We start from the raw sequence: 24,455 nt of genomic DNA, 5'->3' as shown, positions 1-24,455 counted from the left end.
AAATCCATGGTGCAACCAGATTGGAATACTGTGTACAATTTTGGTCACTGTGTCTCAAAATGATTATTATTCATTCATTCATTCATCCAGTTTATTTGATTGTTTATTTATTTATTCATGCATTCATTCCTATACCACCCTTCCAAAAATGCCTCAGGGCAGTTTACATAGAGAAATAATAAATAAATAAGATGGATCCCTGTCCCCAAAGGGCTCACAACCTAAAAAGCAACATCAGATAGACACCAGCAACAGTCACTGGAGGTACTGTGCTGGGGGTGGATAGGGCCAGTTACTTTCTCCCTGCTATCACCATGTTAAAAGGTGCCTCTTTGCCAAGTTAGCAAGAGTTAACTTTGCTAAGTTAACTTTTGCCAAGTTACCACCTTCCTATAGTGGTTCAGGGAGGTTTACATTAAAATTAAACACACATAATAAAACAATTAAAATTAAAAACAACAACATTTAAACCAGATTAAAGCTCATTAAAACTAGATATCATTAAAAGCCAGGCTTAAAAGATGGGTCTTTAAGGCTCTCCTGAAGGTCTCCAAGGAAGATAACCCTCTTATATCCACAGGAGCACGCTCCACAACCTAGGGGCAACAACAGAGAAGACCCAACCCCAGGTCGCCACCAGATGAACTGGTGGCACCTGAAGACAGACCCTTCTTGATGATTTTGATGAGCAGTGGGGATCTTGTAGAGAAAGATACTCTCAGGTAACCTGGACCTAAGCTATTCAGAGCTTTAAAGGACTTTGTACTTTGCCCGGAAACATATTGGCAGCCAGTGCAACTGTTTAAGAAAAGGCATAATCTGGTCTCTCCAGGCTACCCCAGAGACCAATCTGGCTGCCGCATTTTGGACTAACTCAAGTTTCCGAACTATGTATAAAGGTAGCCCTACATAGAGCACATTGAAGTAGTCTAACCTGGAAGTTACCAGCTGGTGTACCACTGTTTCCAGGTCATTCTCCTCAAGGAATGTTGGAATTGGTGGAGCACAGCTGGTAAAAAGCACTCCTGGCCACAGCCTCAACCTGAGGCACCAGGGTGAGACCTGGGTCCAAGAGCACTCCCAAGATATGAATCTGTTCTTTCTAGAAGAGTGTAACCTCATCCAGAACAGGAAGATCTATCTCATCTTGCAGATTATGGCCCCCAACAATGAGCATACAATGAGATTTGTATGGAAGGTGCAGAAGACAGCAACCAAAATGCTCGGGGGCAGGAGCACCTTCTTTTCAAGGAAAGACAACACATTTGGGGCTTTTTTAGTTTCCAAAAAAAGATGACTAAGCAGGGACAAGAATGAAGCTTATAAATTATGCATGGAGTGGAAACAGTGGATAGAGATACATTTTTCATCCTCTCTCGCAGCACTAGAACCAAGGGTCATCCCACTAAATTGATTGGCAAGACATTTAGGACAGATAAAAGGAAATACTTCACACAGTGTAGGGTTGTTCGATGGGATTCACTGCCATAAAATATGACAGCTACTAGGCTTTGATTATTTTAAAAAGCGGATTAGACAACTTCATGGAGAACAAGTTGATCAACATCTACTAGCTTGGAAGGTGATATGCTATATCCAGGTCCAGAGGCAGCATGTCTATAAGATCCAGCAGCAGGGGAGCAATGGCAGAAGACAGTGTATGCCTTCACCTCCTACTTGTGAACTATCTGGTGGACCACTGTGGGAAATGGAATGCTCAACTAGGCCTTAGCATGATGTAGCAGAACTTTCCTCATGCTTGGTTTTTTAACTGCTGTAAAAATACTTTTTAAAAAATGAAAATCTGGTTTAATGGGAATCACAGTCTATGAAACTAGACTTCTATTGTTTTATGTTCATAGCCATAATGTTTTCTTCCCCCTTTTGCTCAATGCCCATATTTTCCTAGGTATCAGTTTGTCACCAGGACAATTTGGATAATACCTCACAGCCCATGTGATTAGAAAAGGGACATGCCAAGAGCATGTCTATTGTGACATCTTCTACAGAGATACCAATATCTTCCTGGACACTGTTGCACATGTATATGTTCTCCCCCCACCTCCATAAATTTTATATGCTTTTTAAATTGCAACCGGTGTGTGTTTATACATGACAGATATAGAAATGAGAGTAATTGCAACTACTAACTGCCACCACTCCCACTCCAATTTGCAATTGGACTCAGTAAATCAATCTATTACCTTATCCTGAAATTGGGTCATGGCTTTGTTTAATAAAATGATAAAATAATATAATAATATATTTGATATAATATGATATAATAATATATTATATGCGTCAAATCAAACTCCTTCTGACTCCAGTGACAGCACTGGTATCCCTCTGCTATGCTCTCTCTGACTTAAACTTTCCTACCACCCATCCAAGACTGTAAAAAATGCAATAAACTAGGGCTTCTGAAGCCTCAGTTCAGTATTTGGTGCACAGTTTGTGAACAGTTTAGAATTAAATGCCATAAACTGAAGGCAAAGGCCTTCATTTAAAACATAATGGACTATAAAATATAATTTCAAATGAGTGCTTAATTCTGATCTTCCGTTGAATAGCTATTCTACCATTTCATTCTATGACATTAAGTTCAGCAGGTAAGGCTCCACAGTGCTTGATCTAAAGATTACAAACATACATCCATAAAAATATATACTTTTAAAATGAAATATAAACCAACAGAATATCAACGTAACAACATAAAATCCTACTCAGCTCATATGATCTCACTGCATTTCCTGATCGCTAGGACTGCACACCTTAATTAATGAACTATAGTTAAAACACTTAATTTTCACTTACCATTTGAGATCTATTCTTTGGACAGCCATTGATGTCTTCAATCTTCTCATTTGCTAAAAATGAGCAGAAAGAATGATTTTTAAAACCTGTTGTAAAGACACCTGGTGCAGTTATTCCCAGAGCACTTGTTGCAATTAAATCAAACAGTCTAAAGCTGTGGTTGCCCAATCAAAGCAAATGTGTGAAACACCGAGAGCCATCCGGCTGAATTCTTCTACTGAGCCATTCCTCCAGAGACAGCTGGAGAAGGTCACCACCATTTCAAAAGGAGACAACTGGACTGACAGCATTTCTGAAAGTGACGGGTAATCTTTACAAATTACCAGGCTGATTGTTTCAAATCTGGAAGCCGCATCACTCTTTATGCATGAGTGCATGGTTGTTCTGTTTAATAAACCATGCACATGTACAAGTCAGATGTAAATAAGAGAAAATCCTCATTTACTTTACAAGCAGCAGGCAATGTCTGACTGTTTCTAATGAAACATTTCAGGACCACCAGCCCGCACCCATAAAACGTGAAAGCCCATGTTGCAAATACATTCCATTACTCTTTAGTTAGTCCAGTTGCTGACGTTACTTGGGATTCAGCTCTAAAGGATCCCCTGAGCATATTGTCAAGTCTCTCAATGTTTTCAAAGCAGTCGGTGACATCACAACTCCTGTGACATCATAACAAGTGAATGCATTGCAGGCAGAAAGGCCATCACACCTAGGATATCCATTAGGTCCTCTGAAATTAGAAAGCCTTACAAGATTAGTGTGAGGTAACATTTTCAAGAGTCAAAGAGACCCACTGTAACCAAAAAAAAAAGGCAGTCAGTTAATAGAATCAAAGAGGTAAGACAAGCAGAAGAGAGAGCAATGTAGAGGGGAAATGATTACCATGCTATAGGTGGGAAAAGGTGACCAAATAAGTGCATCTTGAACTCCAAGTACAAATGCTTCTGGGAACAAATGCATCTAGTGGAGCATCTAACAGAAAATGTTTTTGTATTCGTATTGCATCTTTGTCTGGGTACTACCCCTCTTTTGCATTCAACTTAATTCCATACACTCCCACAATATGATATATGATTCCTCTTTTACCATGTCAAAAGAGCATGCAAAAATGGCTCTGCTCCATATTAAAGAAGTGTGCAGACTAGCCTAGTTTTTGTTTGTTTGTTTTGCTTCTTAAATGAGTAATATCTGAATACAACACTGGAAGAGAGTAGAAAGCAATGTTTGATTGCAGCTTTTCAGTAGCAGACACATTCCAAGGCTACTATCTACATGGAGACATGGTGTATTAGAATCAAATGTATATGGAAACAGTTGAGCTTATAGTGGAGTCTTCTCTCCACTATAAGCTACAGTGAAGTATTCTTTAAATAACTTTACAGGGCAGCTGTTGGTTTTCCCAAACTTATATATAGAAATAAATGTCCTCTGCAAACAAAATTCCTTACAGCAAATTGAAAGTTCTGAGAGCAATATTTATTTGGCAGTGTTCCCTGTCTGTTGGTAACAGTATGATGAACTATACTTGGCCCTGATCTTTGCATATGGCATGCTGTGATCTGGATCCAATAGGTTAATCTGGAAGTTTTGGTAGGATATTTATCCATGATCAGCAAAGACTTTTTATCAGAGTGCCACGCTCTCCTCATTCCCTCCACAATGGCCAATCAACAAGCACCACCACAAAATTGCTATATTAAAGTCTTCTCTTCCTGCTTCCCCAGTGCAGAGTAATGGCAGGAAGCCAGATGAGTTGAGACCAAGAATGAGCAATGAAAAATTAATGCCAGCCCTGTCAGAGAATCACTTCCAGTGCTATGACCAGATTGCAGTTCCTCTCTCATGAAACAAAAAAACATGTGACCTCCAAATACACACAAGAGGTACTGCTCTCTATACCATGATTAATGCTACCCCGCTGGTCTTGGCAAAGCTTGATAATAATGTATGCCGATAGCTCCAGGATGTGGTGGCAGCTGAATGCTGTGTTCTGGGTGTTCGCAATTCAAAGAGATAATCACATTAATAAGGTCTTTTAGGGTCTTTTTTATATTCACTCCCAGTGAAATATTTTGACATTATGGAGGCTGTGGCCTGGAAGTACGTGAAATACATATGCCTGTGCATAAACTGGCTGTTGACTTGTATGCCCAACCAGGGCAAAAGATCTGTCATATTTGTCTGATCCAGCAATGTAATTTTCTGGAGTTTCCACAGAAATGGAAATTTTCCTTCCTAATTCCGTACACTTCTGTTAGAAAAGATGCATCAGGTCCTTTTGTTTGTTTTAAGAAACTCATGGTAGGCATATGGATGGTATCATTCATACCAATTTCTTAATGACAAATATTTGCTTAAATCTTGCATGAGTAAAGAATGTACTTTCACTTAAAAGTGGACATTTTCTATAATGTTTAGAAGTCCAGGAGTGCTTTTCAGCAGCTTTGGCAGATGCATCAGCTGCATCCGTTTCTGGAGAATTCACACTTGACCACAGGCATTCATACCCTAGCTGTGCCCAGACTGGATTATTGTAACATGCTGTAAGTGGGGCTGCCTTTGAACATTCAGAAGTTTCAGTTGATTCAGAATGCAGCATCCAGACTGTAGGCTGCTCACATCACCAATGTCCAGTTCAAACACTGCACAGATCCAGGTAAGGGGTGTGATGAACTAGTCCATGACAGAACGGGTTCGGTCAGATGGACTGGACTGGCTGGCCTGACTGAACCAGTTCATGGACCACGGTCTGGTCTGAATTTGGACCAAACTGCAAAAATTTTAGGTTTGAAGCCTGGATTCAAGTTTTAAGCCTGGTTTACTAGCCTAAGATGTATGCTCTGCCTTTCCCCCTTTGTGGACAAGGGTATTTAAGAGAATACTTTCTCCATTATGGACTGACTAGTGAGATCATTTGTTTTTTCGTTCTCAGTTTTTAACTTTTTATTAATGACTTAATTTGAAACTTAAAAATATGCCATTTTAAATGTGCTTTTCGGCTGGTCTTTTAACTGGTATAATTTTATTAATCTTGTACTTTACATTTTATTTATTTTATTAATATTGTGAGCCACTCCAAACAGGAGGGGTGGAGTATAACATTTTTAGTAGTAGTAGAAGTAGTACTAATAGTATGTATGTATGTATGTATGTATGTATGTATGTATGTATGTATGTATAAATAAATAAATAAAATAAAATAAAATAAAATAAAATAAAATATGGGAAGGTTCATCAGCAGTTGCCACCAGCTAGTCTGGCGGCTACTCAGGGACGAGGCTCTTCCACTGTTACCCCAAGGCTTTGGAATTCCCTCAAAGCCCTTTGAAATAAGCCTCCCCATCTCTGAGAGCTTTTTAAAAGGTTAAAACATATTTATTCATCCAGACGTTTAATTAGACTTCTAAAATCCATCGTTTTAATTTTGTTTTCATCTATGTTTTTATTGTAAACTGCCTGGAGACATGAGTATTGTAAACCGCCCAGATACATGAATAAGTTACATCATATATAAAATGGGAGGAAAGACCCTGGTTAGAACAAGCTGGAACCTGATGTGACAGCCAAACCAGCTAGAATACTCTAGGCCAGGGGTTCCCAATCTGTGGTACACCAGATGTTGATGAACTACATCTCCCATCATCCCCAGCCACAATAAATTGTAGCTGGGGATGACTCGAGTTGTAGTTCAGCAGCATCTGGAGTACACAGGTTGGGAAACTCTGAGATAGGCGATCCTGGCTCATTTTAGTCAGAGTTTCCAAATAAACCAGGATCTGAACATGACTCCCAAGGCTAAAAGACATCTCTAAAGTTCAGTTCTGGCTCCGTATGAAGACTGTATCAGTCCTGGTGTATCAGCTGTACTGGTTGTCTTCTTCTTTTTTTTTTTTTTGCTTTTTAAAATTTTATTGGTTTTTACAATCTCTTAACAATCCCATTACATCTAATTAAGTAAATATTGACTTCCTGCACACCAATCTGTGCGATTCATTAACTATACAATCAACCATTGCTATAACAATTCAAAGCATATATCCTACACATTACAAAATCAATTTTACTCTACCCGACCTGCTATTTATTACTAAATTTCAAACCCTGCTGAAAAATCGATATTAGAAAAATAGTTCTTTAAGTATAGTAAGAATGGTTTCCAATCTTCTTTAAAACATTCCAAGTTTTCATCCCTTATCAGTACTGTAAGTTTTGCCATCTCAGCATATTCCAAAATTTTTATCAGCCAATCTTCTTTTGAGGGCATTTCATTGTCCTTCCATTTCTGCACATATACTATTCTGGCCGCCGTGGTTGCATACATAAAAAAATGTTAAATTTCTTCTGGAAAACTCTCCTTGCGTTATTCCCAGCAGGAAGGATTCTGGTTTCTTAGGAAATGTCATTTTAAAAAATTTCTTCAACTCATTATATATCATATCCCAAAAGGCCTTTGCCTTCCCGCAAGACCACCACATATGAAAAAAAGTTCCTTCGCAGTGTCCACATTTCCAACATTTGTTTGGAACATTTTTATACATTAATGCTAATTTTGGGGGTAAAAAATTAGCTGTACTGGTTGTCAGTTTGCTTTTGGGCCAATTTGAAGTGCTGGTCTTATCCTTTCCCAATTGTTTCGGTTATCTTAAGAATAATTGACTCTGTTGGTCCTTTTGGATCTCTTGGCGGCTTTCAATACTATCGGCCATAGTTTCCTTCTGGAACATCTGAGGGTGTTGGGGGGTGGAAGGCACTGTTTTACAGTAGTTCCGCTCCTACCTCTCGGATAGATTCCAGATGGTGTCGATTGGAGATTGTTGCTCTTCGAAATCTGAGCTTAAGTATGGTGTCCCTCAAGGCTCCATACTTTCTCTAATGCTTTTTACCATCTACATGAAACCGCTGGGAGAGATCATCAGGGAATTTGGAGCCGGGTGTTACCAGTATGCTGACGACACCCAGATCTACTTCTCCATGTCAACTTCTTCAGGAGCTGGCATATCTTCCCTATATGCCCGCCTGGAAGCAGTCACGGGCTGGATGAGAAAGAATAAACTGAAGCTGAATCCAGATAAGACGGAGGTACTTATTATGCGGGGTCAGAACTCTAGAGATGATTTTGATCTACCTGTTCTAGATGGGGTCACACTTCCCCAAAAGGAACAGGTTCGCAGTCTGGGAATACTTATGGATTCACACCTCTCCCTGGTTTCTCAGGTTGAGGTGGTAGCCAGGGGTGCTTTATATCAGCTCCAGCTGATATGCCAGCTGTGCCCGTTTCTCAAGATCAATGACCTCAAAACAGTGGTACAACTGTTGGTAACCTCCAGATTTTACTTCTGTAATGCTCTCTATGTGTGGCTGCTTTTGTATGTAGTCTGGAAACTTCCATTGGTTCAGAATGCGGTAGCCAGGTTGGTCTCTGGGTCATCTCAGAGAGACCACGTTACTCCTTTACTGATGGAGCTACACTGGCTGCCAATAGGTTTCTGGACAAAATACAAAGTGCTAGTTGTAACTTATAAAGCTCTAAACAGCTTAGGCCCTGGGTATTTAAGAGAGCGTCTTCTTCACTACAAGCCCTACCGCCCACTGAGGTCACCTGAGGAGGTCCGTCTCCAGTTACCGCCAACTCGTTTGGTGGCTACACAGAGATGGGCCTTCTCGGTCACTGCCACAAGTTTGTGGGATGCGCTCCCTGCTGAGATACGATCCTCCCCATCTCTGGCAATTTTTTAAAAACACCTGAAAACCCTTTTTTTTGGCTAAGCTTTCTCAGCTTTTTAAAATTGTCTGTTTTAATTTTATGGTTAATTTTAAACTGTTGATTTGTTTTAACTTTTATGTGTGTTTTAATTGTTTTATGTTAACCGCCCAGAGATGAAAGTTTGGGCAGTATATAAGTTTGATGAATGAATGAATTAATGAATGCATACATCTCCTTTCATAAAAATCTGCCTGGATGCTTCATCCAGCAACTGAGGCTTTGCAGACTGTGCCCCCACCACCTCTCAAATGTAGTGCATGAGAATACACAATAGAACCTTTTCAATGGCATCATCTAGTTTTGGAATGCCCTCACTAAGACATCTGCATATTTACTTCATCCTGGCCTTTTAGAAGGCAGCCAAAAGTGGGCTTTTTATCCACCAAGCTCTGGGACAGATATGAATTGGGTAGAGGAATTATTTTTATCTGCTGCAATTGTTGTTAATATATTGCTTTTATTCTTGTTTTTCTTGATTATGTCCTAATCCTTGCTTTTGATAATTAAAGTTATGTTCCTATACGCCATGTTCAGTGGTGGGTTTTTTGGGTTTTTTTTAATTCAGGAGGCCCTATTCAACCCAGCACAGCATCCCTCCAGTAACTGTTGTTGGTATCTGCCTTATGTTTCTGTTTAGACTGTGAGCCCTTTGGGGACAGGGGACCATCTTATTTATGTATTGTTTATTTTTTTTATGTGAACTTCTTTGAGAACTTTGGCTGAAGAACAGCATATAAATATTCATAGTAGTAAAGTGTTTTCTATAGTTCTAGTACACCATAATCTTGGACTATTCCAACCCAGGTTTTACTTATGGCTCAGTCTTTCCCCAAGCTATTAACAACATTTGCAGATAGTATAAATGCCACAAGAAAGGGTCAAAGGTGATGTCAGCGTCATGTAGAAAGGTTTAAGAAATGGATACTGATTTTTTTCCCCTGGTATAGGTTGTACTAGTAGTAGCATGTTGGTAAATGTACAAGGTGCTGTGGTGAAGGAAAACAGTCCATGCAGTGCTCTGGTAAACATCTAAAAACACACTGCATGTTTCCTTGCCAGAATAATCCTTGAACATTTGTAGTCATCTACAGAATTTTCCAAGAAAAACAAACTAAACCAAATTATCTAATAGAAACTAGACGCACAGGTGGGAGTACATAGAACAAGCAGGAAATTGTTAGCTCTTTTTTCTGTCCATCATAAATATGACACTAAACAAATATACTTTCCCTTTCCAGAGTACCTACAAACACTGAAGTATGTGCAGAAAAGTGTCTTCACAATACCTCCTGTGAAGGAATCCAAACATTTGTCTTACTGCATTAATACAGCACACAACTTCAATTAATCAAACTCCAGAAGAGAGGAAAACTCCTCTTCCATAAGATTCGAAGACAGTGAGGGTCATCTGTTGAAGCTGAATGCTGGGAAATTCAGGACAAACGAAAATACTACTTTACACCATGTGTAAACCAACTATAGAATTTTCAGCATGACACTGCCAACAGATGTGGTCACCTATCTGATTTTCAAAAAGTATTAGAAAAATTTATGGAGGATAGAGCTATGAATGGCTATCAGCTGTATATTTTCATCAGTAGGAGCATATCCCTGCATGCTCTTCTCCACTTGCATGCTTCTCAGATGCACCTGATTGGCCACTGCATGAAGCAGGATGGGCCAATGGTGTGATCCAGTATTGCTTTGCTTATGTCCTTAAGAGCCATGTCTGTTTTTATCTCATATTTTTATACTGCCTGATATGTACATCTCTAGGCAGTGTACAAAATTTAGAATATTTAAAAATCAACACAGATTAAAATAGATGAGACACAATAAAAACAATAGTATAAAACAGTTATTAACAAATTATTATAATTAATTATAATTAAAAGCTTGCGAGAATAGGAGAGTCTTGAGGGTCTTCCTGAAAACAGAGAAGGAGATGCTCTTATTTCAGCAAAGAGTATATTCCAAAGCCCCAGAGCAGCCACAGAGAAAACCTGGTTCTGTGTCGCCACCAAAAGAGCTTGTGGCAACCATAACCAGACCTCTCCAGAAGATCATAAAAGGCGGCAGGGTTTATGACAAAGAAGGCACTCTCTTAAATAGCCTGGACTCAAGCCATTAAGGGCTTTATAAGTAATGTCCAGCACTTTGTATTTCACCTGGAAACATATCGGCAGCCAGTGCAGTTCTTTCAAAACCGGTGTTATATGGTCCCTTCATGTTGTCCCAGAGACCAATCTGGCTGCTGCATTCTGTACCAATTGTAGTTTCTAGACTATATACAAAGGCAACTCCACATCAAATGCATTACAGTAGTCAAGTCTGGAGATTACCAGCATATGTACCACTGTTTTAAGGTCATTTACCTCTAGAAATGGACAAAGCTGATGTATCAGCCAAAGCTGATAAAAAGCGTTCCTGGCCACTGCCTCAACCTGAGAACCAGGGAGAGCTTTGGGTCACAAGATCTTTGGGTACCTGATCTTTCAGGGGGAGTGTAATCCCAGCCAGGACAGACAGATCAAAACCATTTCTTGGGTCCCGACCCCACCACAGTTACTGCCTCCATCTTATTTGGATTCAACTTCTGTTTGTGATCCCTCATCCAGCCCATTACTGCCCCCAGGCAGGCATTAAGGGAAGATGTGCCATTTCCTGATGAGGTTGACATGGTGAAGAAGATCTGGGTGTCAGCATATTGATAACACCCAGCACCAAACCTCCTGATGATCTCTCCCAGTGGTTTCATGTAGATGTTAAAGAGCACTGGAGACAATATGGAGCCTTGTGGGACTCCACACTTTAGTCCTCACTTTGCAGAACAAATGTCTCCAAGCAACACCATCTGGAATCTACCAGAGAGGTAGGAGTGGAACCACTGTAAAAAAGTGCCACCCCATCCAACCTCCCCCAGAAGGATACTATGTCCGATGGTATTGAAAGCTGCAGAGAGATCCAAAAGAATCAGCAGAGTCACACTGCCTGTCGATAGCCAGTTGGAGATCATCCACCAGGCCGACCAAGGCAGTCTCAACCCCATAGCCCATGCGAAAGCCAGTTTGAAATGAGTCTAGATAATCTGCATCATCCAGAACTGCCAGGAGCTGAGGCCACCACCCACTCAATCACCTTACTCAACCATGGAAAGTTAGAAACAGGTCTGTAATTTACTAACTCCAAGGGATCAGTGCAGCTTTCTTCAAAAGTTGTCTAATAATAGCTTCCTTAAAACAAGGAGGCATCCTGCCCTTCCTCAGATAAGCATTTATAATATTTACCAGACCATTTCTGATAATAATAATTATTATTATTACTACTACTATTTGTATTTATTCTATTTCAATACCGCCCTTCCAAAAATGGTTCAGGGCGGTTAAATAATAAATAAATAAGATGCATCCCTGTTCCCAAAGGGGACAATCGAAAAAGAAACATAAAGATACACACCATCAACTGTCACTTGAGGTACTGTGCTTGGGGTGGATAAGGCCATATGATTATCAGATGAGATAAGCCAAGTTGGGCAAGTGTCACAAGACCCACGGACCACCCTGGATAGAGCAAAAGACCATATCGCGCATGCAAACAGCATCATCTGTTGTCTAGAGACCAATTGGGATAGGCCCACAGTCGTCATGGCTGCTATGAACTCTTGAGCCACTCCTGACAACCCAGCCCCAAAATGAAAATTGAAGTTCTCCTCCACCAGCAGCCTGGGCCACTTCAATACCAATTGAGCAACCAGGTCTGTGAGCTCAGTTAGGGACTCCACTAGGCAGCGGGGTGATTGGTACACCAGCAGAAGTCCCAGTCTATCCCTGGTCCCTAGACTTCGGTAAATACATTCAATATAGGCCAAATCCCTGACAGGGATACTGGTAAGGGAGATGGTATTCTTATAGAGCACAGTCACCCCACCTCCCCACTCACATCCTCTCACCTGCTCTACCATGGAATAAGCTTCTGGGAGAAATAAGCTGGGACCAAACTGGACCACTAGCCCTCCTGACCAAGTCTCTGTGATACATATGAGGTCAGCTCCTTCATGCATGATCAAGTCATGCATTACCTCAGATTTATTTTGAACTGACCTGGCATTACAGAGTAATAAGATGAGGTTCTATGGGTGGGTGGCATTGCTCTCCAAGGCCAAAGAGATGGTAGGCCTGCTGGAAGGGGCAACACCAATTAAATTTCTGAATTCCCTTTCCCTGTAACGACCCACTGGCCTACTAATGCTATATCTTCATCGATTCCCCACCACCACTGGTATAGCTGTCCCAGAGTCGTTTTTAGTAACAACAGTTTGGGACAGCACAACTGCAGAGCCAAAGAAACTGGCAAAATTGTTTATCCCTTTGAAGAAACAGTAAAGAACTTAAGATATAATATGTATTCTTCTATGGGACTAGTAGTACCTTCTATTTGTTTCTAAGTACAGAGCTGGGGCATAGCCACTGGTTGGGCATAGCCACGAGTTGCCACACCCCCAGGGTTGCTGCTGCCTGCTCCACCTCCTACTTCCTCCTCCTCCCTTTGCCACCATTGCTGCCACCTCCTCCTCCTCCTTCCATCTTTCACCACTGCCATCTGCTTCTTCATCCTCCTCTTACCGCTGCTGCCATTACGCTGTCCACTGTTTCAGGTGAGTGGAGGGATGCCATGCATCCAGTCTCATCGGTGCGAGAGAGAACGTGCCCCATCCCCTCACCCAGCCCTCCAAGAGCCCACCGGGAACTCCAAGAAGGTTCCTGGAGTGGGAAGTGAGGGGATGAGAACATAATGGCAGCAGCAACAAGAAGAGGCAGGAGGCAGTATGGTAAGGCAGGCGGTGGCATGCAAGGGCTAGCACTGGTCCCCACATACAGCGGGGACCAGCAATGGCGGCGGGGGGGGGGGGGGGGAAACAGGCAGCCACCGACTTCCTACACCCCTGTACAGAACAGAGTAGATTGCAGCAACCAGAAGGAAGCAAATTATTTTACTTTGTCACCCTGGCTTCCCAAATAACAAATCTTATCTATCTGGACAAGTTGTGACGTTTTAACTTCTGTTTAATCAGTATTCTAAAGCTGCTACTATTGCCACCATAGGTGTATATTAACACTTCAGATGTGGCAATGAGATTCACTTTGCCTAAGGCTATTACATATTAGATGCAAATGACTATTATTCTTTCAGTGCCAATCTGGGAGATTGAAATAGGAGCAGGTGCATTTCAACATGGGGCTTTTTTTTAAAGTGGAAGTGATTATTTGGAGAAAAAATGAAATCCTTCGCCTTATGCATTCACCTTTCATAGTATGCTTAAACAATGAAGCCAAATGTTAATGCAGCAGTGGGAATATGCAAAGGATAATCAAATCAAGTGTTTCAACTTCTGAAAACACACAAATTTCTTTCCCCTCCTTATTTTAGTGTGTATGGGTAAAAACTATGCAAATATGGAGAAAACTGAGAAAGGAAAGAATTCCAGTCTCGTCAAAAAGAGGTGCTTGTGAAGCTGCTCCTAAACAAATACACTTTAGGAAAAAATCCCCCCTATAAATATTATCAGCCAGTTGCAAATATCCCCTTCTTGGGCAAGGTGGGGTGAGTGACGGCTGTACAACTCCATATCCCTCAATGAGACCTAAAGCACAGTCTGAGTATACATTATACAGCCACTTTGGAAAAACAATTGAGAAGCACAATGCTAATCTGACAGAAGTCTTGAGAAAACTCCAACACAGACTTACTATCTCTGCAGAGAAATGTCTGTTTTGATACACAATCAGTGGTGTTCTTGGGATGCACAATATCTCACAGTGGTGTAAAACCCATCTTACCATCCCCTTGATTCCAGTAGGGTATCCCAATAGTCCTTGGCAAAAACCTGCCCCTAATATAATGGGGCTTTTTGATAACCAACCCACAAAACAAACATTTGTTATAGTCATGGAGTATTACTATTCCAGGTGGCCAGAAGTTTCAGTTCCTGACAGCATTACTACATACAAGGTGATTAAGTTCCTGGATGCAGTTTTTGCGAGGGAAGGTCTTCCTAAAGAACTAGTGACTAACAATAGGACACAGCTTACCTCATTTGAAATGCAGCAATATATGCATAATTATGGGATACAACACAAGACTATTTCCTTGTAACCCCCTCAAAGGAATGGCTTAGTGAAAAGAATGAACAGATAAATGAAAGGAAGTTTACAACTGGCTAGATAAGAATAACCCTGGAAAGAGGCAAACTGTGAAACTCTATTTGCTTATTGATCTATTCCTCATTCTATTACAGGGAAATCACCTTTTGAACTGCTAAGGGAACACAAAGCTACCACCCAACTTACCCAATGGCAACAACTGATGATAGGGCTTTCCATGCCATCTCGCCCGGCCAACACAGAGATTTGAGATCAGATAAGGGAGAAACAACACATGTTGTATGTGAATCAGAAACAGATGCAAAACAGTGAGCATTTCAGGTGGGGGACCTTGTTCAAGTATGACTGCCTTATAAAATGAGAAAGGGATGTTCCTGATATTCTAGACCAAAACAAATTATCAGAATCAGAGGACATATTGGATGAGGGAAAGAAATGGAACAGTTCAAGACTTGCAAGCATGCATACTATGAGGAAAAAAAGAAGGGAATCTCATCTCAAGAGACAAACTGTAGAGGAATTTGATCTTGCCTCCAGTCTTTACTTCACAGATGAGGCTGATGAAAGTGATGGACAATCCTCTGTACCAGAAAATAAATAACTAAGAGCTCCTGTGCCAGAGACCCCAAGAATTAGAAGTGTGTGTGTGACAGGAGACCACCTAGAAAACATAGAGACTTTGTCACCAAATTTTAATTATGTTTGTTATAAAGGGGAGGGATGTGTTGTATTCTGACTAGCAATCCTATATGTTTTGTTGATTAAAAGTTTGTCCCAGTGGGGCTCCCGTAGAGGGGGGGGGAGAGAGAGAGAGAGAGAGAGAGAAATGAGGAGGAGAAAATGGGGTTGTTTCTGGAATAAAGTCTTAGTTAACGAACATTGCTTTGTATTTACGAGGGAAACAGCTGTAAAGGTGGTGGTGCAGCAATTTCTGCTTGGCTTTATGTCATTTTATGCTATGGGGTCTCACAGGATTCAATTCTGTCTCTCATGTTAACATTTATATGAAGAGAGCATCCAGGGAATTGGGCTGTGGTGTCACCAATATCCTAGTAACATCTAGCTATATGTCTATATTTGATCTAAATCAGGTAAAACTATGGAAGTGCTGCACTGGGGTGTGAAAGCACAGATAGACTGGATAAGGCCCAATAAGCTGAGGCTCAGTCCCAACAACACAGAGATTCTGTGTGTTATCTGTTCAGATAGTGTTCATTCTATTCTGTACAATGAACTTTAGGCGGTCCTAAAGGATCATAGTCACAGTACTCCTAGATCACTACAGTGGCCAGTGGCACAGAATGCCTTTCACCAGATACTGACGTGCAGCTACAACTGTTCATGAACAGAGATAGCCTAGCCATGTGGCCACACTCTAAGAACTTCAAGCAGTTATGTCAGTAATGCATTTTACAGGGGGTTGACTTTGATTGCAGTTAGCAATGGAGCAGTTGTATTGTGACCCATATTGTGTAATTAGGACCTAGACACATCTCAGCAGTGTGACAAGAAGTTCACTGGTTCCTAGTCTGTTTGAGTTCAGTTCAGTGTGCTGGTCCTGGCTTTGTAAGTTCTATATGGTTTGGGATTTGTTTATATGAAGGAAGACCAATTTCTGAAGAAACCTGCCCATGCACTAAGGAGCATACTAAGCACCTCTAGGAGCCACCATTATCTGCAGGTGATGAATAAATAAAAATAAACTCCTTCTGTAAAAGGAAGCCTCTCAATGAGCTGCTCTAGCCAGTCCTGGAATGGGACCCAACACCATTTCAGAATTACTTTAGCCCTATTCCTAGGTACAGGTACATACTACCTCTGTACATATGTAGACTGAAGTGCTGGATGCAGGAATAGCTGGGGCATAGCAGGGGAGCGCATCAGCACAAGGGGCTTGCTAGCTGGTGTCTTCTCCCACAGCCTCCCACACATTCCCTGTGTCAGGAGCAGCACATCTTAACATGGCTTATGATAAATGTAAGACCGGTCAGAGATTCTCCTATCAAAAAGGTATATGTTTTTTGACAATGTGTGCCTGTATGTTTGTGAGTTTGAATTACTGTGTTATTTTTAATTCAATCAAAGATTTCACATTGAGGGTTGCAAAAATTGCCTTGGCAGGAAAGAAAATTTGAGGCCAGCATATAAAGATTACAGAATGTGTTGTGTTCCTCATAATCTTATTTGACATTTACCATTTAAGAGATATTTGAGTTTTAAACATCCTATTATAACACTGTAAAACATATTTAAAAAATGGAAAGGATTTATAGTGTTTGTTTTTATCCTGTAGTGCAAAGTATCTATCTATGGCTGGATCTGTATGGATGTGCTCTTGCTTTTGTTTTTTGAACTGTGGTAGCCTTTGGGAGTGAGCAATAAAGGCTGCACACAAATTGTGAATAAAGAATGACTTGGTTATGTAAAAATCAATTGATTCTATATTAATACATGAAAAAACTGGTGGTGGCAGGGAGAATAATAGCTAAATCATTACTGATGAAATTGCTTGTTTGTACATATATGACATGCCTCCCTGGGCGGTGGGGGAACAAGTAAGAAAATGAAGTCAAGAAGTCCCCAGAAGTCAATGAAGAACCAGTATCTCTCTCAAGTGCTTTTGGCAGAAAGTGCCAACATGTCAAATGTCAAAGTTTTGCCCTTGTTCATTCTAATTCATACTAATTGCCTTTTTGAGCATCCAGTTCTCTCTTCCATCCATACGGGTGACATGCCATATGGATTAATCTCCAAAGGAAATAATTAATTTGACAAACTGAGGTGGTAAAAGTGACAGGCAAGAGGATCAAATTTTCCAGTGTAGTAAGCTGCAGAGTATCTACAGAAGTATCTACAGAGATACAGATTATCATCTACAGAGTATCTACATTTCTACATAAGTCATGATGAGCTAAGGATGTCAACATCACATAGAATTGGACCTCTTATCATTACCAAATGATAAGCCAGAATACTTTGATACTCTGCAAGGTTGGCTACCATGACTCCCATTTAATCTGCAAGGTTGGCTACAATGACTCCAATTTTATTTAAAGGTAAAGTGCGCCATCAAGTTGATTTCGACTCCTGGCGCCCACAGAGCCATGTGGGGTTTTTTGGTAGAATGCAGGAGGGGTTTACCATTGCCTTCTCCCTCGCAGAATGAGATGATGCCTTTCAGCATCTTCCTATATCGCTGCTGCCCTATATAGTACCAGCAGGGATTTGAACCAGCAACCTTCTGCTTGTTAGTCAAGCATTTCCCCGCTGCACCACTTAAGGTGACCCCATTTTATTACAGACAGCTAAAATTGAGGGCTTCTTCATACATGCAAGTACTCTATTCTTGATTACTGGATACCCAATACAGGCACACTGGCAAGTGAATATATAAACTGGCTGACATGCTGCACAGGGTAACATGGCTAATTCTGAACCACTAACATCACTGCGGGCATCCAAAGCAACACCCACATTGTTACGGAAAAGGGCTCATCTGCAGCTACTAATAATTCCTCAACACTGCTCCTGCAGTGCTATATACATTGGAAATAATGTACATAGCACCATGCAAGTACAATTGAACAGTTTTAAGTAATAACGGATGAGGTCTGTTCTGCAAAACAATGAGCTTTTTTGACATCTGCATGGTATTTGAAGTAAAATGAGGCAATGTGAAGGCTCTGATTGTTGTGTTAGCTCAGTGATTATAACCCATTTACTCATACGACCTATTGCTTGATTATTGTAATAATCAAGTGATAAACATGAAATTGTAAACCAGCTCTTAGAGATGGTGCTCAGAGATATTTCCACAGATAAACCCAAGGCTATGCTGCAATTTCAACATAAAATCTCTGCCTTATACAGTGACTCACATCATCTCTCTTTTCAAAGTTTGTTCTAATAGTAACCCTATTATGTTCTAGAGCTTCCAGGATAGTCAACCCATTTGTTTTAGAAAGCTGATCATTTTTTTTAAAAAACCCAATAGCTCACTATTCATCAAACCATTACCCTACTATCTTATATCTGCTTGAAGAAGTTTCTCAAGCTAGAACAATGGCAGTCTTAACTTAGCTAATTTATTAAATTCTATCAATGCCAATCAAGAAGCAGAGATAAAAGGAGTAAAAGGGAAATGGCAGTAACAACAAAGTAACAATCATAGTGAAATAAAACAAAGGTTCTTACCAGTTTTTTATTTATTTCATTGTTCTGCATGATATTGCAACACCATTTTACCCAGCACAAACATTCCACATATGAAGTTTATTAAAATTAATCATCACAGCTTTGTGGCAGAACCATGACTCTATATGTGCTTGCTTTTTATTTGTTTGATAGAAGACCTGGTACTGACCAAGCTGTTGAGGCTGATAACAAACTTACTCACCTACAACCTGGATGATTTCAGCCAATAAAACTCCATCGGTCACATCTTGCTGCAGGTCCTTTATCAAGCGTTTATGGCCGGATTTTGCTAGATAGTGATTGGCCCAATCTGTATAAATCTGTAAAAAGAGAGAGAGAGAGAGAAGGTATAAAGGCGACACATTTGGCACTTGACCTAATTTGCTCTTTAAATCATATTTTTCTCACTTTAACTAGTAAAAGCAATTCAGATTTGCAATCCGTGGAACAGAGGACTCCTCTCCTTTTTCTCAAGCTGTTTGAAACAAAGTTAGCAACATTAAAATTCAAGGCATTGTGCTGATCAAGTATTCAGCTTATTATAGCAGGGCTTTCTTGTATAGAGAAATTTGACATCAGAGCTGAAGGAAACTAAAGAAAGCTTCTAAACATGCTACAGCCTGAATGGGTTATCAGACATGGAACTAAACAGTCTGCACCAGAGACTGGGCTGAGTTTCTCTATTTACACTAAAGAATTCGGTCTTTTCTTTCAATCCCAGGTCTGAGAGCTCCTAAAGGAAATCTTTTTCTAAGCAAACATTTATGTAAAAGAAAAATCATAAACTTAGCTTTTTCATGCCGAGTTTTCTAGTGTACAAAATGAACTGGGTTTATTTAAATGGATGCATTCTTTTAGAATCTAACCAGAAATGTATACTCCCATTCACTTTGTGCGTGCCATTATGCGTGTCATTTTCCTTGCCACACACTGCCAGTTAACAACGGTTCTAAAACTAGTATCTAAAATTAGACTTATGAAACATATAGTCCTTTCATCCCAAAATATCTGCACCCGCAAATGCCTACTGAAGATTTCTCCACTGCTGAATCCAATATTGTTTCAAGGTTATTTAAAAGAAAAACTATTAACAATATTGGATTCAGGTAGTGGAGAAATTCTGGACTTAGATATATCTTAGGTAGATATATTTAATTGAAGAATGTGCTGTATGAGCTTCACACACCAACAGGAATCTAACACCAATAGTACCTAACAACTAAAGTAGTCGTCTAAAATAGTCATCTCAATGTTATATTTTCACTTAAATTTCATTTTTAACATATTCAGCCTTCAAGTCTAGATTATTTGAAAGAAAGCCTCACTAAATTAAATGAGACGGGATTCTGAGTAATTACGCACAGGATTGGGTTGTCAGTGTGTGACAGACACAGCCACTTCATTTCAGTTTTGCTGAGATTATAAATCAGGCACAGTCTGAACAATTTCTGTGTAATAATTCTATCCTGCAGAAGTCAACCCAAGTCTGGCTTCTTTTTAAGAGTCTTTTCAAGGGGCAATTTTGAAAAGAGGCTCGCTCACCCTCCGAGGGTTTTACTGAATGCTACACTAACTCCTTAATGGGACCAAGTCTGACCAACATAATTGGCAGCCCTATGTTGATGCTAAACTGCTGCATGACATAGAAGGCAGTCTCAACAGTGTAGAGTGATGGGGCTGCGATGGAACAACTTGAACTGTTTCCGGGCAGTCATGCAACAGTTCTTCCATAGTTTCCAATGGAAGGAGCACTGCACAACTGCCCGGAAACAGGTCAAGTTGTTCTGCCACAGTCCCATCAAACTACACCATCAGGGCTGTCTTTCAAGTTGCACAGAAGCCTTGATGGATCCTTAATATCAACATAGGGCCTGTCATGTCAGGATATGCTGCAAAACAAAAACTAATGCCCATAAACAGACATCTTAGAAGTGATTTTTATAATTACATTTCTATATGAGATATAATCTGGTAGCAAACCACTGCTTGTCATTTCATCTGAATATGATACCAGGTTTGTACAAACCATAGGTTGTTCTCAAACCAGGATGCCAAACCAACATCTGATCCCGGTTTAGGAACAAACATAGTTTGCCTTATTCAAATATGATGGGAAGAGGAGGACGTAATGTATGACCCCAAGAGTCATGTAGGCTTGTAACAACAACCCATGTTTGGTATTACCATCATTGGTTGCTGTTAGATCTCAATGTGGCCAGTGACTATGAATAACTCTTGTGGTGCTTGGACGTCCTCTCAGAAGGAACCGGTTCAAAATTAGCTTTCCACATCTCTTTACCAAATGCTATTACACAATGTCGCACAGCTTGATAAACCAGCTCACAAAAAGGCAAAGAGGCTATTCTCACGACCCATAAAAACTGGGTTCAGGGAGCCCAGCCCAGTTTGGCGGGTTGTGTGCTGCAACAGGAGCCATGCTGCTCCTGGCTGCAAGCCCGCTTAATTGCCTCCCCCAATTAAATGAGGTTAGTGGAGTGCATGCTCGGCTAACCACGTTTCACTGCTCATGTGTAGGTAGACTCATGAGTAGACCCCCAACAGGGAGGCTAGCTACAACAAGCCTCTTGGTGCCGAAGGGCTCCCCAGAATGTCCCTTGCACTTGCGTGGGGCATTTTGGAACTTGTGGGGGCCAGGATGCCCACAAACCCCACTGCACCAACCAGCTCTGTGATGGAGCTGGTAATCATGTGGGTGGTCAATCCGGCCACCCAAGGCGAGCTGCCAGCTTGTGTGCAGGTACAGCGGGACAAGCCCGCTCTCCCCACATACCCCCTGCAGGCTCCCCACGCTGCTCATGTGGAAAGCCTTAAAATATGACAACTGCCAATCTTCCTGCTACCACCGGAAAGAGCTATAGGGGGTCACTGTCTGTGCATGGGCATTCAGAATCAAATCTATATCCAAGCCTCACTACAGCTTCCAAGGCTCAGTTCTAAGCATACTAACTTCGAAGTAAGTCCTTTTTAAAGCAATATAACAAGATTTCAAGTAATATGCACAGGACTAAACTGCAAGGGTCTTATGCTCTGGTTCATGCAGTTTTCCTTCAGCTTCATTTATTTTAGTAGGATCACCCAATACAAATATTTCAAGGCCTCTGTTGTAGGTTCCCAGTCATCTCAGTTGCAGTCCTAAACTTACCAGCCCACATGTCACCCACCTATCCAATACCATAAGCTAGTTGTGTCTCTGCGTGAAGCTGCTCCAAGCTCAGCAAACCCTTGTGAAGCACATGTGGGCAAGGATGGAAATTGTTTTGCTAATTTCCCCTGCCTATCTTAGTGCTCTTTGCTATTCAGAAATACGTCCCTAATAGCTGTGAGACCCTCAGGGACATATTGCCAAATAGCAACGAGCATTAATGGAGACTCGGGGACTTGGTAAAATATCACTCTCCCCTCCCTGCTGCATACACTATTGCTCAACAGAACTTTGGTTGAACTTGGAGCAACCTCACTGTGCAGAGACGAAGCTCCCCTACAGCAGTGGATGGTTGCTGCACAACATGTGGAACACTTATGAAGTGAGTGACCATTAAATGAACTTCTCTGTCTCCCCATTAACACTGACTAATGGATCTTTACAAAACTCCATCTGCAACTGAAACATACAAACATGGCCCAATTTCTCAATAAACAAGTCAGCAGTATTTTCTATCCACTGCTGCTTTGTAAAGACCACCTCCTAGGATGAGAATTCTTAATTATGTCAAAATGTAAACACAAAGCCAATCAATGTAACTCATGCAGTATTTTCTCATTTCTCTGCACACAAACATTCATTTTTAAAGAACGTATCTGGGTGGGATAGAAGCTTCCTGAACTAAAATATGAACCTTTTAAAATGCAATTTATATCTAAAAGTGCATTAGAAAGTCAATACAATCGAGCTGAATGCCAGAGCAGATCTATAACACTTCTGAGAATGTAGGTTGAAATTTTCTGCATTGTTTTGGTTCATATTCTAACCTGTAATCATTGTGGGCATCAGCAAACTTTATTATAATTTACCAATGAAGACCAATTGAAGACCAATTTTTGGAATATTTAAAATGACACTGGAGAAATCTCCAAGGAATGTTCTCCCAGCAACAATAATTCCTTCAATGTGGGCAGATGGGATGAATGATTTTAGCAGGTCATTTCATTCTGTCACTACTATGATTTGTGTAACTTTAATTGGGGGGCCCAGTTAGCCCCATGCAAACCATCCTCTGTCATGTCCCTTTTAGATCATTATAAGGCTCTCCAGTTCTTCAGAAGAAAGCAATGAATTAACTTACTGCAGTAGCAAGCAATTACTATTAGTCACACACACACTCACACACACACACACAACACAACACAAGCAAGCTGATGCTAAGGAGCATTTCTCTATGAATCTACAGTTGTATCTCAAGCAGATACAGAATGCTGGAAGTGCAGGCCAAAAGGCAAAATAAAAAATCCATCTGCTGTATTGATTGATAAGTAGATACCATTTAAAAAACAGGAAACTGGGGGAAGCTATTTCTTGACATCTTTGAAAGCCAAAAATGCCATTCACACCATCTATTTGTTTAAAACAAGATTACTGCATAACATGCACACATGTATCTAATCAAATTATTTGTAGTGGAAGAATATGTTCCCAATGTTTCTGCCTTACAGCAGAAGTATATTAATGCTCATTACAAAGGTCTCCGCTCATTTTTAATAACTCCATACTTTATATTCATTATGGGATCTCTCATGGCATATACTAAACTAATTAACGTACAAAGCAAAAAACTCCTTGCTACTGGAGGTTGTTACTATCTGCACCTTTCTCCAACTTTACAAGACCTGGGCATTTTAGTAATCTAGGCCCAGCACACTTGTTTCAGAAAAGAGCAGTTTCCTACATAATGTAACATCTCCTCCTCCCCCCTCGAGGAATTGATACTTACATAGCAATTAATTGATTCCAGTGACTTAAATGGACAGACAGACACAATAACAGAACAAGTAATATACTGCTATGATGATTTACGAGAGAGATAGATGTGAATTCATCTTCCCAAAACATCCATGTATCGATCTGTTTACAGGGCATAAAAAGGATATGTGGAATCAGTCTATCCAAGCAAAACCTTTCATGGTGTTTTCAGCTCTTGAACATATGAAGCAGCTTTATGATGAAGCAAAGCACTGGTCCATCTAGACCAGAACTGTGTACTATTGATTGATTAGCAGTACAAATTCCCAGGCAGAGACCTTCCCAACCCTATCACCAGAGATCCTTCTGACTGGAGATGTCATTTTAGATCTGGAACTTTTTGCCTGGGAGGCATGGGCTCCACCAATGAGGGACAAACTAAATGTGACAGTAGCAGTTCCATGTGTTTAACCCATCATATAGAAAGAGAATGGGAGTCCTGTTTTAACAAAGGGGCACATCAGTGGGGAACTGAACTATCCTCCCAAACATGGCTGTTTTCTCAAAGCGTCTCTCCCTGAGTTCTGTTCTTCTCAGCCAA

The 24,455-nt window shown here is 40.6% G+C and overlaps 1 protein-coding gene across 4 annotated transcripts in view; it reads right to left on the bottom strand.

The window, feature by feature from the left end:
- Positions 1–24,455, bottom strand: part of NAV2 (neuron navigator 2) — a 410,389-nt gene that overhangs the window by 264,713 nt on the left and 121,221 nt on the right. For all 4 annotated transcript variants that reach the window (XM_053286662.1, XM_053286663.1, XM_053286664.1 and 1 more), the window contains exons 2-3: positions 19,139–19,256; positions 2,815–2,867 (exon numbers count right to left, since the gene is read on the bottom strand). In XM_053286662.1, the coding sequence (XP_053142637.1) occupies positions 2,815–2,867; positions 19,139–19,256 (171 nt within the window). The remainder of the gene's footprint in view (positions 1–2,814; positions 2,868–19,138; positions 19,257–24,455) is intronic.

This window comes from Hemicordylus capensis, chromosome 1 (assembly GCF_027244095.1).
Source record: "Hemicordylus capensis ecotype Gifberg chromosome 1, rHemCap1.1.pri, whole genome shotgun sequence".
NCBI classification, from domain to species: Eukaryota; Metazoa; Chordata; class Lepidosauria; order Squamata; family Cordylidae; genus Hemicordylus; species Hemicordylus capensis.
The sequence above is the reverse complement of the archived record's forward strand: the minus strand, read 5'-3'. Positions and strand labels throughout refer to the sequence as shown.